General features: G+C 58.9%; 1 protein-coding gene across 2 annotated transcripts; it reads left to right on the top strand.

The window, feature by feature from the left end:
* The first annotated feature begins 5,646 nt into the window (after nucleotides 1–5,646).
* GBGT1 (globoside alpha-1,3-N-acetylgalactosaminyltransferase 1 (FORS blood group)) lies at nucleotides 5,647–15,021 on the top strand. 2 transcript variants are annotated; one of them, XM_019420662.2, is made up of 7 exons: nucleotides 5,647–5,767; nucleotides 6,356–6,529; nucleotides 7,068–7,133; nucleotides 11,199–11,249; nucleotides 11,333–11,368; nucleotides 11,908–12,042; nucleotides 13,625–15,021. In XM_019420662.2, the coding sequence occupies exons 2-7, from the start codon at nucleotides 6,444–6,446 to the stop codon at nucleotides 14,307–14,309; spliced, it is 1,059 nt and encodes a 352-aa protein (XP_019276207.2). In that variant the 5' UTR covers nucleotides 5,647–5,767; nucleotides 6,356–6,443; the 3' UTR covers nucleotides 14,310–15,021. The 2 variants fall into 2 exon arrangements, with proteins under 2 accessions (XP_019276207.2, XP_019276208.2); XM_019420663.2 differs by lacking the exons at nucleotides 5,647–5,767; nucleotides 6,356–6,529; nucleotides 7,068–7,133 and adding an exon at nucleotides 6,541–7,046.
* Nucleotides 15,022–15,316: the final 295 nt, after the last annotated feature.

The raw sequence follows: 15,316 nt of genomic DNA, 5'->3' as shown, positions 1-15,316 counted from the left end.
ACGGGACAGATTCATTTTCATACTTTGTGGTCATTTGAAATAGACTTTTTTTCCTTTGATATTGAAATCACAATGGATTAAAGATTAGATGAGGAAAAAGAGGCCCCTTCGGTGACAATGGGCACGGTCTCAGGGTGGAGACCCCTGTTTGTGCCGTGACACCACAGCCTGACACGAGAGAGGACATGGCCGGTCCTCCCGTAGCCCAAACAGAAACCGGGAGATGCAGAAGGCTGGACGGTCACACCGCAGGGGGGAGAGCATCCCTCAAGTCCCAGGGCCTGAATGGTTCACGGGCCTCTGGGCCAAATAATGCACCAAAGCCAGTGCGTTCCCCGGGATGGAGACCAGACCCGTCCCAGTCCAAGGGGAGGCAACCCCCATGGGAGCAGGCGTCAGAGATGCGGGGGGGTCCCTGGGAGGGACTCGGGCAAGTGAGACCAGAGGGAGGCAGCAGTGGTCACCTTCAGACGGGCAGGTTTCTGGTCTGGGGACCGGCAGCCCAGGTGACAACGTGAGGAAGCCGATGCCCCAGCCTATCCCCAGCGAGAAGTCCTCGTCCTGCAGGGGACCGGCTGGCCCAGTACTGGGAGAGCCCCCAGAGCCCCGGTCGGCCCTTCCCCAGCCCCCATGCCGGGCCCCAAGCAGGTTGGTCAGCTCTGCTCCCCTGAGATCAGGGGGGGGGCCCTCGGCAGGTGGTGGGGTTCCCCAGGAAGAGGGACCCTGAGCCCCAGGATGCCAAGATGCAGGCCTGCGGGTAGGACAATCCAAAGTCAAGGAGATGGGCTTCCTGACCCAGCTCGTCTTACTTGTGACCCAGGCTGTGCTATTAGCCTCGGTGTCCCCATCTGTGACATGGGGACATAACGGGCCTTCTAGATGGGTGGGCGCATTCCCTGAGACATGAGGTGGAATCGTGGCCTGGTGCCTGGAGGACATAAAGGGCCACCTGGAAGGCTGTCCCAGAGTCCCCCAGGGCACAGGATTCCGGAAGCCCGTCCTTGGCCCCTGCCTGCTCTCCCCCTTCTGAGAACACTCAGCGTTGTTTGCAGAGGAGGTAGACATGATCCAGGAGGTCAGCAGGGCCCATGTGGAGGAAGGTCAGCACTGGAGGGACAGACGGACATGTCCCGTGCCCCCTTCCAGGGCCCGAGCTGTGACACCCTCTGACCTGACCTGGTGTGGACCCCGCTTCTGTGGTTTCACTCCCTCCCTCCTTCCCTCCTTCCTTCCCTCCCTCCTTCCCTCCCTCCTTCCCTAATTCAGCCGGGGATCTCAGGTGCCTGCCGTGTGCCGAGCACTGTGACCTCATCAACGAACACGACCCTACGGGATCCCCCACGTGGCATCTTCCTTTGCAGGGTCTGAATCTTCCTGCGCTGTGTCCCCTCTGGCGAGTCTGGAGGGAGGCCTCTGCACATGTGCCTGCAAGGAAGCACGAGTCCAGAAGGTCCAGATGACCTGCCCCAGGTCCCAGCCTGTGGAGCCTGAACGGCAGGGCGGCCCCAACCCCCACAGTGGATGAGGGAGGCTGGACCTTCGTCCCTCCCAGCCTTCTCCAAAGGGCAAGGCCTTCTCTCCAGCCCAGGGTGAGCCTGCTGGGCACACAGGCCCCTCCGAACATGCCCTCGTTCACATGTGGGTCTGGGCCCCTTGCCCCACCCTCAGCTCCTCTGCCGGATGCAGGGGCAGCCCTCTCCTCTCCCTGGGTCTGCTCCTGGGGTCCCGGCCTGCTGGTCTCAGAAGAGCTTGCCGATTTGCTCCCCATGACCAGCGTGGGTTCAGGGACAGGATGGGGGCTGTGGGTCGAGGCCTGGACTTAGCGATGAGGGACGATGGGATTTGGTGAAAGAATGACATACAGGTTCAGCTGGACTCCCGTAGACTGAGCAACCAGACTGCATACCCACTGGTCCCCCCTGAGCGCACAGGACAACAAGGAACAGAGGAGCAGAGACCCAGAGGGACAGGCTTGGCCCAGCGCTCACCTGCCCTTACGGTTTTAAACCTCACCCATATGGGGGCGGGCCTATGTTGTCCCGACGGTACCTAAGGCAGAAGCCCTGGGTGGCAAACACAGGACAGAGCTGCTCAGGGTGACACCGGGATGAGGCGTGGACTCCCCGAACGTCCACGACCCCTAGAGGCCCGACCCCCAATCCCAGAAGCACAGCTTGATGAGCCCATGAGGAACCCATCGCTTCTTTTTATAGCAGGGAACACTGAGGTTTTGTCCAAGGTCACCCAGAACGTCGAGGGCAGAGCCCGTGGCAGGTGGCCTGAGACGTGGCATCTGTCCACAGAGACACGTGTCCTGTTGTCGCCCAGTCCCGGTACCGAGGCCCCGCGGGGCCTGACACGGATGTCTGGGTCTACCCTGAGCTCTCCAGAGCCGTCTGCTGGGCTCCCGGGAAAACGCTGGCCCTTGCTCCAGACAGAAGGTTCTGCCCTCCGGTAACAAATGGGAGGTGCGTGCACTCACTGGGCTAGAGGCCCTGCCTCCACCTGCCCTTGGAGATGAAGGTCTGGGGAGCCCTGTCTTCCTGCTCCTTCCCGGGTGCTAACACATGCTCGACCACGTAGCCCCTCCTTCCTCGGAGACATTCCCGGGCCTCCTCCGGGATCTCAGGCGGAGGTCACAGCCAGGGATCAAGCGGGAGGATCTGGGTGGTAGGGAGGTCGAGGACGGAGTTTGGCGGCCAGGGCTCCCGGTCCAGCTTGGCCGCTAACCAGAAAAGGATCCCTAGCCATTCCCCCGGGGGTGCCGCCCCATCCCCTTGGTGACGTCAACCCCTCTCCTGGAGTTACCAGTGGGGAGACCGACCACCAGGAAGTTCTTCCTCATCTGCCCGGAAGAGTCGAGACCGAGTTCACGGACAAATCGAGGGGCTTGTTTCCCTACACACCCATGGGACAGATGGGAAATCTAAGGAGAGGCCAAGGGAACGGAGGCTTGCTTATCCGGGGTGGCTCGGGCATAGCCCCTCCACCGCGGGCCTCACTTGGCTTGGTCCTAAGCTGCTGGACGAGCCCGCTGATCCCAGCGAGACCACATGGCTGTCACCAGAATTCCTCAGTGAACCCCTCCCTGCTCCAGTCAGCTCCATGCGAGCAGGAACTAGGTTGGCTCATTGCTCTAAGTCCAAGTCCCCGGAACCTTCCCGCAATGTAGTGGACGTTTACCTTTCTCGAATAAGCAGATGAATTGATATGCGTAAGGTGCTGTCATTGACAGAAACCGCTTCTGTCCTTGTTCCTTTGTGGATGCGTCCATGCCTGCCCTCAGCACCCTGTCTGCTCCCCGCTGTGTGCCCGAATCTGGATCCCAAAAGCAAGCCCCGGACCCCACCCAGGAGGTGGTATGGCCTCTCACCCACAGCCAGCAAGGGGAGCGCTGTCCCCATGGCCCTCCTCACCCTAAGAAGACATGTAAGCCATATTCACCAAGGTTTTTAACTATCGTGCACACTCACACACACACACACACACACACACACACACATAGAGTGAAGGGTGGGGGCCCTGGAGGACCCGCACACGTAGGTCTCCTGCACCTCCCGCCGCCCCTGTGCTTTTGTGGGTTTGCTCTGTTTCTCTCAGATCCTCCTCCCGGCTCCCTTGAAGGCGTCAGGTCTCTGCCCGAGTCCCTGGGTCACCCACCCACCTCTCCTATTAGGAAGACATGCAAATGCCCACCCTGCATTTCCTCCCATCTTCCTCTCGCCTCCCAGACTTGGGTCGTCAGATTTGGGAGTCGTGAACAGCCCTTTTGCCTTTCCTCACCTGTCCTTCCACCCAGCTCTTCCCAGGCCAACCCCGAGGCGGTCTTCGGGCTGGATTCGTCTCCTGGGAGGTGGGGGTCAGGGGACAGAGGGCAGATGGTGCCGGTGGCGGCAGGAGAGGGCCGTGGTCCACAGGCCAAGTGCTGGCTTGTCTGCCAGGGCCCCCGGGCTGTGTGAGCCCCGCCCGGCTCTCCTGTTTCTTACTGGGTGGCATCCTTGTCCTGAATGCGCACCAGGAAAACTGATTGAGGAAAAACCACTCAGGTTCGGAGGGTGGCTTGTGCCTGGCTTCCTGGAGGCACAGCGCTGTCCCTGTCCCGACAGTTCACTCTGGTTCCGCTGACAGACTATGGTGATTCCTGAGCCTCAGTCTGGAGGCCCTTAGACTATTTCTGGGCTATGTGTCTTGGCAATACAGCTGCAAAAGAATTAGCAAAACATTGTCAAGAATCAGTAAAGCATGCGACTCTTGACGTCAGGGTCTTCAAAGCCCCACTTTGAGGGCAGAGCTTACTTAAGAAAAAAACAACACATGGGCGCCTGGGTGGCTCAGTCGGTTGAGCGTCCGACCTCAGCTCAGGTCATGATCTTGCTGTCCGTGAGTTCAAGCCCCGCGTCAGGCTCTCTGCTGACAGCTCGGAGCCTGTTTCAGATACTGTGTGTGTGTGTGTGTGTGTGTGTGTGTGTGTGTGTGTCTCCCCCTCCCCCGCTCATGCTCTGTTTCTCTCTCTCTGTCAAAAATAAAAAATAAACATTAAAAAAAAAAAGAAAAAAACAAAACAAACAAAGAAAAAAAAAAACCCACTCAGTCCCAGACCAGGTCCCAGGGAAGCAGTGTTTGCAGCTAAAAATGGAAGCATGACCTTTCCGCGGGCACTTACCAGCTTCCCCAGGCATGTGCCAGGCTCCTGCGTATTCTGGGGACACTAGCCCCACCTGACGGAAACCTGCGGTCGTCAAGGGAAACCCTAAGGACACGGTGACACCTCCAAAGGACCTGAGAGGCTATGCCCAGGGTCCAAGAAGAGTTACAACTTCAAGAGGCTTCCTTGTGACCTTGAGCAAACCTGCAACCTCTCTGAGCTGCATGAGTCCTTACTTTCCCCTGCTGTTTCTGTCTCTCCCTTGTTGCTACTCCTTTATTTACCATTAGGGTGCCTTCCTTTTTTGTCCCTCTTTATGACCCCTCCCTCATCCAGGCCCAAGCAAAGGCCTCTCTCCTTTCCAGACCCTCCAGCCCTTGGTGACACATAAGAGGGTCCCCATGGGGCTCTAGAGTCTCTGAGGTGAACAGAGGGCAATGGTACCCCAACAAGCCGTGGGAGGAAACTATTTCGACTCCTTTTCCAGGGGAGGAAACAGGCTCAGGGAGATTCCGGAACCGCACCGGGGGCCCGAGGCCAGCGTGCCGGCAGCTAGGCCCTGAGCAAAGGGGGAATGCCTAAAACCGCGGAACATGCGCACCGTTCAGCTGGTTTTGCCTTCCTGTGACTGTTTCGACGCTGTTCTAAAAACACGAAAGTGTTTCTAACTTCTCAGGCCCTCACCCCCACCCCGAGTTCCCGGATCGGCTCTTCTCGCCCGGAGCTGGGCCCGCTGCGCCAGCGGCTGCCGCCCACAGGGCCACGGGACGGCAGAGCCCAGGGGACACTCCGCTCCCTAGGACCCGGGGACGGGGGCCGTGGCCCGGGCGGGGGGCAGGGCACGAGGGGCGGGTGGGCGCGGCTTGAGGGCTGGGCTCGCGGGGCGGGGGGCGGGGCAGCGGAGGGGGAGGGGCGCGCGGTTCCCTTCCCCCCCCCCCCGCGGGCCCCGCCCCCAGCCGGAGACCGCTCGCCGGGAAGCCGGCCCTGCCCCAAGGGTCAGCGCCGCGCGCGGCTACAGGCGCCGCGCGGCCGCCGGGCATCGCCGGGGCCCTGGCGAGCCGAGTCCCTGCTCTCCCGGCCTCGGTGCGACCCTCCGTCCTCAAGCTGGTCTGGCGGCAAGGGGTGAGTCTACAGCCCTCGGGGACAGTCGCGCTTCCTCCTCCCCGCGCCGCACCCGAGCGCCCCGCGCCCGCAGCGGCCGGCGGAAGTCGGCTGAGCGTCTCGGCCCCAGGCGCGGGGTGCGGACCGCTTTGGCCGAGGAGGACACCGAGACCGGCCGAGGGGGAGTGAAGTGACTCGTCCAAGGGTACCGGGCCATTGAGAGCGGAAGCGCGTTCCCGCCGCCCCCTGGAGAGCCCTGGCTCGGCCTCCCGGAGGAGGACACGGCTGCCCCCACCCCACCCCGGGGGCATCACGGCCGCCCCTCTCCGCGCAGCCCCCGTCCAGGCCGGGTGTGTCCCCGCGGGGCTGACTCGGGACTCGACTTCCGGTGTCCCCGCTGTTGCCCGCGGGCATCCTTCTCCCAGCCCCGCCCAAGCGCCCTGCCCTTCGCTGCTGCGGGTCCCCTGGCCCGCCGCCCTCGGCGTCCCGCGAAGGGCGGCGGTTGGGAGGCAGATCCGAGAGCGGCTATCCTAGCTGGAGCCACCCAGGGGAGGGCAGGGCAGCAAGGATGGGGCCGCTCTCCCCTGAATAGGGCGCATTCCTTTGCAGGTGACACGGCTTTTAGAGCCTGCCAGCCCCGGGAGAGGTGGACTGACTCACCGAGGCACGCTCAGTCTCTGCAAGAGCCCGGGCTCAAATGCTGTACCCAGCAATGCGCGGCCACAGACTGGCCCTGGGCCTAGGATTCTGCCTGCTGTTGGGCACTGCCCTCTGCTCGCTGTGGTGAGCGTGCCCCATGCAGCCCACCCCTCACCCCTGACTCCTCCCTTTCTTGGCCTTGCAACCCCCAAACCTTGACCCCTTTATGGATTCCCAGGTCCCATCCACCTCTCTCGGCCCGCCTGTCCCCCAACCCCAGCCCCAGTAAGACCAAACTGGTTTTGGCTTCTGGATTTTGCTTTGCACTGGCCTCCTGGCCTTTACACTTGCTTCTTCCTCTGCCCGGACCATTCTTCTAGCCACGTTAATGAAGCACTTGTGTCCACACCCCAAAATGCACCTCATGTGTTCCTTCTCTGAAGCCCCACCACCCCCGCCCCCACTCACCACCAAGCTCTTTTGGGGGGAGACTGGCGTTAAGAACATTCCTTCCCTGGGAAATGAAAGACCGCACTGCAGAAGACCAGGAGGCTTTGACCTCCGAGGTCAGCCAGACCCAAGGAGTGGGGGGATCCCCAGATGCTCTCCACTGCAGGCCTCCACTCCCTTAACGTGCACCAAGAGGGTGCACGGTCAACAGGTGGGTGTTTTTCCTTCCCAGGATGTATTTTGAGAACTGGCTGCGGGTCTCCTATGTTCCCTATTATCTCCCCTGCCCAGAGATCTTGTAAGTATGGGGCTGGGAGAATTTGGGGCCCTGTGGGCTGTCTGGAGTGGAGGCAGTGGGAGAGTTTTACGGTCAGTTTGCAGATTATTAGTTCCTAAGCTCATGATTCCGATCAGTTTGAGAAGTATTTGGGTAATTTACGGGCTGCCACAAATACGGAGTAAAATTCCTATTTCAGTCCTCCAGTGTCTTTGAGCGCCCCCTCCGTGGTTTGACCTTGATCCTGCCACACGGCTCTGAGTCTCACTTGCTTCATCTGTGAAATGGGCTGATAGAGGTGTCGCTCCTGGCCGTCTGGAGCATGCAGTGTGAAGACGTCTGTATAGCCTCCTGTAGCAGGTGGCACATAGGAGGTGCTCAGGAGACAGTGCTCTCAGGACCTGACCTTTTGGCTAAATTTTGTGTTCAGTGAGGATTCAAGGAACAAATGAACATGTGACCAGTCTTCCCCCACATAAGGAACCTGATGCTTTGACAGTTTAGAGTGGAAAAACAGGTTGGCACAGTCTCAAGGGGGTGTCTTCATGATAGCTAAAGGGATGTTTAAAATCCGGATCCTAGACTGCTTGCTAATTAACAACAGGCGGGTTTTGCGGTTAGAAACACAGAGTATGGAAAATTAGGAAGCTAGAAAGCAAAACAAAACGCTGTTGTGTCCTACGGGTCTGAGTTACACTTTGCTTCCAAAGTTCCTTGTCAACTTGTTGGCTGCTTTACTTTCTCATTGAATAGACGGTGCCTCTTACTTGGTTCTAAAACCAGAAAGCCCGCTTGCTGTTGAAAAGAGCTGAGATTGGGGCGCCTGGGGGCCTCGGTTGGTTAGTCTTGGTTTCGTCTTCGGTCACGATCTCGCGGTTCGTGAGTTCGAGCCTGGCGTCAGGCTCTGTGCTGACAGTGAGGAGCCTGCTCGGGATTCTCTCTCTGTCTCTGTCTCTGCAACCTTCCCCACTCACGCGCTCTCTCTCAAAAATAAATATACAAACGTTAAAAAAAAAAAAAAGCTATGATCATAATGTTTTTGCAATTTTTATCCTGTTTTCCCAGAATTGGCATATGTGTACTCTTCATGGCCACCATCATTTTACCGCCCCCAGGAGCTGGGTCCTAATTTTTCAACCCCTCCCCCTCTCCCTCCAACAACGGGGTGGGTATTTTCGTTGCGTCCAATTCCCCAGTGTCCTAAATTAGTTTATAATGAGCAGCTTTGGATATAAAGCTTTTTCCATATTAAAAATCCTTTCATGGGGTGCGTGGGTGGCTCAGTCGGTTGAGCGTATGACTCTTGAATTTCGGTTCAGGTCATGATCTCACGGTTCATGAGTTTGAGCCCCGTGTCGGGCTCTGCGCTAACAGCACGGAGGCTGCTTGGGATTCTCTCTCTCCCTCTCACTGCCCCTCCCCTGCTCGCGTGTGTTTTCTCTCTCTCAAAATAAATAAAATACGCATTAAAAAGTTTTTTTTTTTTAATTTTTTTTTTCAACGTTTTTTATTTATTTTTGGGACAGAGAGAGACAGAGCATGAACGGGGGAGGGGCAGAGAGAGAGGGAGACACAGAATCGGAAGCAGGCTCCAGGCTCCGAGCCATCAGCCCAGAGCCCGACACGGGGCTCGAACTCACGGACCGCGAGATCGTGACCTGGCTGAAGTCGGACACTCAACCGACTGAGCCACCCAGGCGCCCCGATTTTGGTTGATGTTAAATGGTCACACCTTCCCTGCTTTTCATCTGGATATCTTCACTTTTAGTTTTCCTACCTTCCAGTGTGAAAACATGAAGCTGATTTTTTTTCTTCGCTCTGGCTCACATGTGGCTTCGGTATTCTTACGACTGACCGTGTTCTTTAATGCGGCTGGAGCGTGGCTGGGCTTGGAGGCGGGGGTGGGGGGTCCAACCGCCAGGGCTGTGGGCCCTTTTCCTGTTCACTTCCCGCCTTCCCAGAACGCCGTCACTTTCTGAGCAGGGACCTGAAGCGTGCTTGTCTGCGGGCACAGGCGGCCAATTTGATGGACTAACTTCTAAAAACTGTTGACTCAAGAGGTCAAAGTAATCACAGAAGGACAACTGTTACAGGATTCCACTTGTAAGAGATCTCCAGAACAGTCAGAGCTCTAGAATAATGGTTACCAGGGCCCGGGCAGATGGGGCAGAGGGGAGTCAGTGTTGAAAGGGGACACGGTTTGGGTTGGGGAAGATGAGAAAGTTCTGGAGATGGATGGTGGAAACGGCTGCACGCTAGTGCGAATGTGCCTAATGCCCCTGAAGGGCACGCTTGGCGATGGTTAAAGTAGTAAATCTTTGTTTTGTACATTTTACCACCAAAAACAAACAAAAAAAGCAGCAGCAGAAGCATAGACTAAAAATTGGAAGGAAAGCTCAAGGAGGCTTAAGCTATCCTCTCAAATACGCCATATTGAAAATTCTCGGGGCTCTTGGGGGGGCTCAGTCGGTTAAGCGTCTGACTCTGGATTTCAGCTCAGGTCTTGATCTCACGGTCTGTGGGATCGAGGACCGCGTCCAGCTCTGTGCTGATAGCCTGGAGGCTGCTTGGGATTCTCTCTCTCTCTCTCTCTCTCTCTCTCTCCCTACCCCCCACCAGCTCATGCCTGCTCTCCCTCTCTCAAAAATAAATAGATAAACATTTAAAAAACAAAAAGAAAATTCTTTAGCGAGTGGCAGTCACCGTCCCCTCAGGTGGTCTGCCCCTTACAGCCAACCTCAGGCGTCTTCAGGAGCTGATCCACTCCAAAGGTCCTCAGGCAGGGGTTTGCCTTCTCTGGGCCACACTTCTACCCTCGGGGGAGGACTTTATCGGGAGGACTCTAGAGCCCCAGGAGTCAAATGTCTGGCTCCAGGTATCTCCAGCCAGTTAATGGCAGACCCAGAGGCTCTCTGCACCCTGCAGCCTCCGTCCTTAGGGACCTCCTTCTTACTTGCCCACCCAGGCTAACCCTGGCTGTTGCTGGGGGAGGCTGGCCGCCCAGGCCGCTTGCTAAGAAGGGGACAAGACGCCTGGTCTTAACAAGCGTTTGCTCTGTGCTGGGCGTGGGCACACACCTTGTTTAATTCTCAAGGCAGCTCTCAGGGTTAAGGATGGCTACCGATTTTACAGATGAGGAAAAGTGGGGGCATCAGTCAGGGTTCCACTAAAGAAACAGAGCGGAGGCGGGAGGGAGAAAGGTTGACCCACTAGGCTAAGCCAGTCTGGACTCCCTGGAGCAGGCTGGACCCCGGGAGTGGACACTGACCGAATCTCATCACGGAAACCTCAGCTCTGTTCTTCACGCCTCTCACCTGGTTGTACCAACCCCATCCAGGCCATGTGGAATATCTTTTTTGTTTTTAATGTTTTATTTATTTTTGAGAGAGCACAAGCGGGGTTGTGGCAGGGAGAGCGGGACAGAGGATCCTAAGCAGGCTCCGTGCTGACAGCAGCGAGCCCGACGTGGGGCTCGAACTCACACACTGCGAGACCATGACCTGAGCCGAAGGTGGACGTTGAACGGAGGGAGCCACCCAGGCGCCCTGGGATGATCTTTACCTAAGGGCAGCGGGTGTAGATGTTAATCACATCCGCCAGGCACCATCACCGCGAGGCCTCCCTCGATCGGTGATTGGTGTTGGTGTAACCGGTTACCATAACTGACCGTCGCCGCGGGCTCAGGTAAAGGGACTCGCCCAAGGTCCCCAGGCTGGAAAGCAACAGAATGGCGCTCACCAGGCCTTTGCAGCTTCTCAAAACTTGTCTGCTGCCAGGCCCCTCCAGAGTGACGTGTGTGAGAGAGCATCGGCTTGGGAGACAGACGGCACCGGGTACCAATCACCGCCTTGCCACTTAGTGACCCTGGACAGGCTGCTTCCGTAGGAGCCCAGCCCCCCACCCCTAGCAGAGTGGGCACGCAGTGGGGAAGGGCGCGCAGAGGGAGTCTGCACGGAACCTGGAAGGGTGCCTGCCCTTGCGGGGGGGGGGGCGGGTGGTTGGTTATTCTCCACTCTGTCCTTCCCGCACCGAATACGTCTGTCCCCAGCCCTGGCACTAACAGCTCTCTCTGTCCTCTACCACCAGCAACATGAAACTGCAGTATAAGGGGGAGAAGCCATTTCAGCCTGTGACACAGTAAGCAGACCGTCATTTCCCCCTTTGTGGCCCCGGGGGGTTGGGGGCTGCCTCCCCTCACCACTGGCCCTTTTTGGTCACAGGTCACTGTACCCTCAGCCCAAGCTTCTGGAGCAAAGGTAGGTGTTGGGTAGGGCCTGGGAACGGGGAGATCTGGTGTGGGGAGGGAGGCTGGGGTGGGCAGAGCTCTGATTTACAAGTTGGGGTGGTGGGGGTATCAGGTGGCCCCGGGGTCCAGCCCGGTTCTGCCACCGGCTGTGTGACCTTGGGCAGGTTACTCAACAGCTCTGGGCTTCTTTCTATGCAAGTGGCTAATAAGAGCCACCTCCTGGCAGCTTGGAGGACTGGATGATGGGACGGTGTTTGCAGAAGCACGGCTCCATAGCAGGTGCCCAATCTCCACCCCTCATGTATTCGGCACTTAGCAGGCACCTGAGATGCCAGGCCCCCTTAGACACTCGGTGTGCATTAACTCCCGGTCCTCTCAACCGTGCTGGGAAGGAACTGTTCCGAACCCCGCCTTCCACATGAGGATAGTGAGGCTCAGAGACAGGGATGAAGCTGCCCAAGGTCACACAGCGGAGGAGGCCGGGCCGGGGAGAGGCTGAGGCTTTCACAGGGAAAGGGCCTCCGTGCCCACGGCCTCCCCCGCTGCCAGGCCCGCAGAGCTGCTGACCCTCACGCCCTGGTTGGCGCCCATTGTCTCGGAGGGAACCTTCAACCCCGAGCTGCTGCAACACATCTACCAGCCGCTGAACCTGACCATCGGGCTCACAGTGTTTGCCGTGGGCAAGTGAGTAGTGGGCCGGGTGGGTGGTTCTCACTGAGCCACGGGAGCTGCCGGTCTGGGAAGAGACAGGACCTGGACGGCAGGGACACCCTGAACCAGGCACCGTGTGTGGGGGGGGGAAGATAGGGGGTAGAGGGTGATGATCGGAGGGCTTCCTGGAAGAGGGGATCTGGCCCTGGCATGGAAGCGGGGAGCCAGCCCCGGCGACGGAGCAGCAGGAGACTTTGTGACGACACCCCCTTGCCTCCTTACCCCTCTCTGCTTCCCCTGAACGGTCCGGGCAGGTAGGAAGGAACAGAATCCCTCAAGACCATCACATAACTGGGGGTCCATGGTCAGGCTACAGGCAGGTCAAGGCCTGCCCTCAGGGCCCTCTCCCCTCTCCCACTCTGGGCCTCCCCCTCGCCCCCCGTTTTCCTCTCCTGTCCCTCACCCCACCTGGCCTTTCCTTTAGGGGATACCACCTGACAGCTTCCCCCCGGGGCTCTCGCTGGGACTCCTGAGAGAGAAACCAGTGGGGCCCCAGTATCTAAAGTGCTGGGTGGGGTGGGGTGGGGGGGGCATGTCAGGTGACCCTCTGGTCCAACCAGCTTCGACCTGGGGGGTGCGGCCCTGCGGGTTCCTCCAGCTGGGACCTCAAGAGCCCCAAGCCCCCAGCACCACTCACCTGGCCTTGAGGCAGCACATCCGGGCCATGTGATCACCTTCCTCTCTCTGAGCCTCAGTATCTCTGCCTCTAAAAACGGGGATTATGGGGGAGGCACTGGCTGGCTCAGTAGGTGGAGCCTGAAAAAAATTAACATTACAATGGGGAGTAGGGTGCCTGCCTTCAGGGAGTTTAAGAGGCTCAAAGGAGCTAAGAATCCCTTGAAACTCTGCCCGACTCCTAGGAGGTACTCAGTAAACGTCAGCTTAGTTTGCGAGTTTGCGGATTTTAAGAATCCTCGTGAGGGATCATTCCTACGAGGGCTGTAAGAGGCTGGTGCTGGAGGGCGCCCGGGGGGCTCGGTCGGTGGAGCATCCGACTCTTGATTTCAGCTCCGGTCATGATCCCCGGGTCGTGGGATTGAGCCCCACATGGGGCTCCATGCTGAGTGTGGAGCCTGCTTAAGATTCTCCCTCCCTCCCTCTCTCTCTCTCTCTCTCTCTAAAATTAAAAAAAAAAAAATTTTATTTAAAAAAAAAATTTTTTTTTTCAACGTTTTTTATTTTATTTTTGGGACAGAGAGAGACAGAGCATGAACGGGGGAGGGTCAGAGAGAGAGGGAGACACAGAATCGGAAACAGGCTCCAGGCTCCGAGCCATCAGCCCAGAGCCTGACGCGGGGCTCGAACTCACGGACCGCGAGATCGTGACCTGGCTGAAGTCGGACGCTTAACCGACTGCGCCACCCAGGCGCCCCAAAAAAAAAAATTTTAAAGAGGTTGACACTGCAGTTGTGGGGCTTTGACAGAGAAGGGCCCCGAGGGTCACACCTGCGTGGCTTCTCAAGGTGGGGAGCTGGGAGGTGGACCCCAAGCCCCACGCCCTGCACAGGCAGCGGCCCCGTGGGGCCGGGGAGGATGACGGGGTTCTTCCTGCCAGGTACACCCGCTTCGTCCAGCACTTCCTGGAGTCGGCCGAGCAGTTCTTTATGCAGGGTCACCGGGTGCACTACTATGTTTTCACCAACGACCCCGCAGCCATTCCTCGGGTCCCGCTGGGCCCCGGCCGCCTCCTCAGCATCGTCCTCATCCAGAGGCACTCGCGCTGGGAGGAGATCTCCACGCGCCGGATGGAGACCATCAGCCGGCACATTGCCGAGAGGGCACACCGGGAGGTGGACTACATTTTCTGCCTCGACGTGGACATGGTGTTCCGGAACCCGTGGGGCCCTGAGACCCTGGGGGACCTGGTGGCGGCCATTCACCCGGGCTACTATGCTGTGCCCCGCCAGCAGTTTCCCTACGAGCGCAGGCATGCTTCCACTGCCTTTGTGGCGGACGACGAGGGGGACTTCTATTATGGTGGGGCGGTCTTTGGGGGGCGGGTGGCCAGGGTGTACGAGTTTACTAGAGGCTGCCACATGGCCATCCTGGCGGACAAGGCCAATGGCATCATGGCCGCCTGGCAGGAGGAGAGCCACCTGAACCGTCGTTTCATCTCCTACAAGCCCTCCAGAGTGCTGTCCCCTGAGTACCTCTGGGATGACAGGAAGCCCCAGCCACCGAGCCTGAAGCTGATCCGCTTTTCTACGCTGGACAAGGACAGCAGCTGGCTGAGGAGCTGACGGCTGAGCCAGGCTGCTGTGCATGGGGACCCTAAGCCCTGCAGCCAGCTCGCCCCGGCAGAGCACCCGGCTCGTCCCCAGCAAGCACCCCGCTCGCCCCCGGCGGAGCACCCCAGCTTGTCCCAGCAGAGCACCCTTTACCAGTGCCCCCCCTTCTCAGGCCTCAGGTGAGATCCATCCGGTCCTGCCTCCCTCAGTCTATCAGCAGAAGTTCACCTGGAAAATGGATGTGGAAGGGCCTTTGTAAACTGTGAAGGGCTGCGCCCACATGAGCGGAACACCAAGATCACACGGCAGCGTGGCCCGAGAATGGTCAGGCGGGAAGAGGTGAAGAAGACAGAGCCGCAGGCCTGGCCCAGCAGACGTGCCTTCGGGGCAGGCTCCGGAGTCAGCCCTACTCAGTGCCTGAAAGCCCGCCTCTGCCCCACTTCTGTTGCCTATTTGCCCCTAAAGCTGCACTTCTCAGACCCCGGTGTGAAAGGCATCCACACGCCTCTTCTCTGGCTGTAGGGGTCCCGGGTGCTGGGACGTCCCCCAGCCACACGGCGCCAACCCCTCGCTCGGCCCTGGAGTGAGTCTTTGCAACAGAACAGGCCTGGCCCTCTCTGGCGTTGAGTCTAGCCCGCACCCCACGGCGGACCACACTCTCTGGCACCAGCCCCACCTTTGCAAGGGGGTTTGGGCAGTTTTTAATAAAGGTGACGTGCACGAAGTCCTCACCGGGGCGTTTTCACCTACGCATCCGAGCGTCTGCGCGGCCAGCCACCGGGGATCCAGGCAGCCTGGGTTCCACGTACAGTCAGCCTGTGGGGGTGGAGGAGGGAGGGTCCGGTCTCCTAGAAAGCCTGCATTACAGCGGCCGCTGCAGCAGACGAGATTCTGTTCCCGTTTTCCTGGGAGAGGGGTGAGGTGAGAGCGAGCCATACCCCCCGACCACGAGGGGGGCAGAGCTCATCAGCTGGACACCACGGTGGCCTCTCAGCCCCTGATGTCGGCCCTCTGCCGGC

Source organism: Panthera pardus, unplaced genomic scaffold (genome assembly GCF_024362965.1).
Source record: "Panthera pardus isolate Hobbes unplaced genomic scaffold, ASM2436296v1 HiC_scaffold_20, whole genome shotgun sequence".
Taxonomy (NCBI): Eukaryota; Metazoa; Chordata; class Mammalia; order Carnivora; family Felidae; genus Panthera; species Panthera pardus.
The sequence above is the reverse complement of the archived record's forward strand: the minus strand, read 5'-3'. Positions and strand labels throughout refer to the sequence as shown.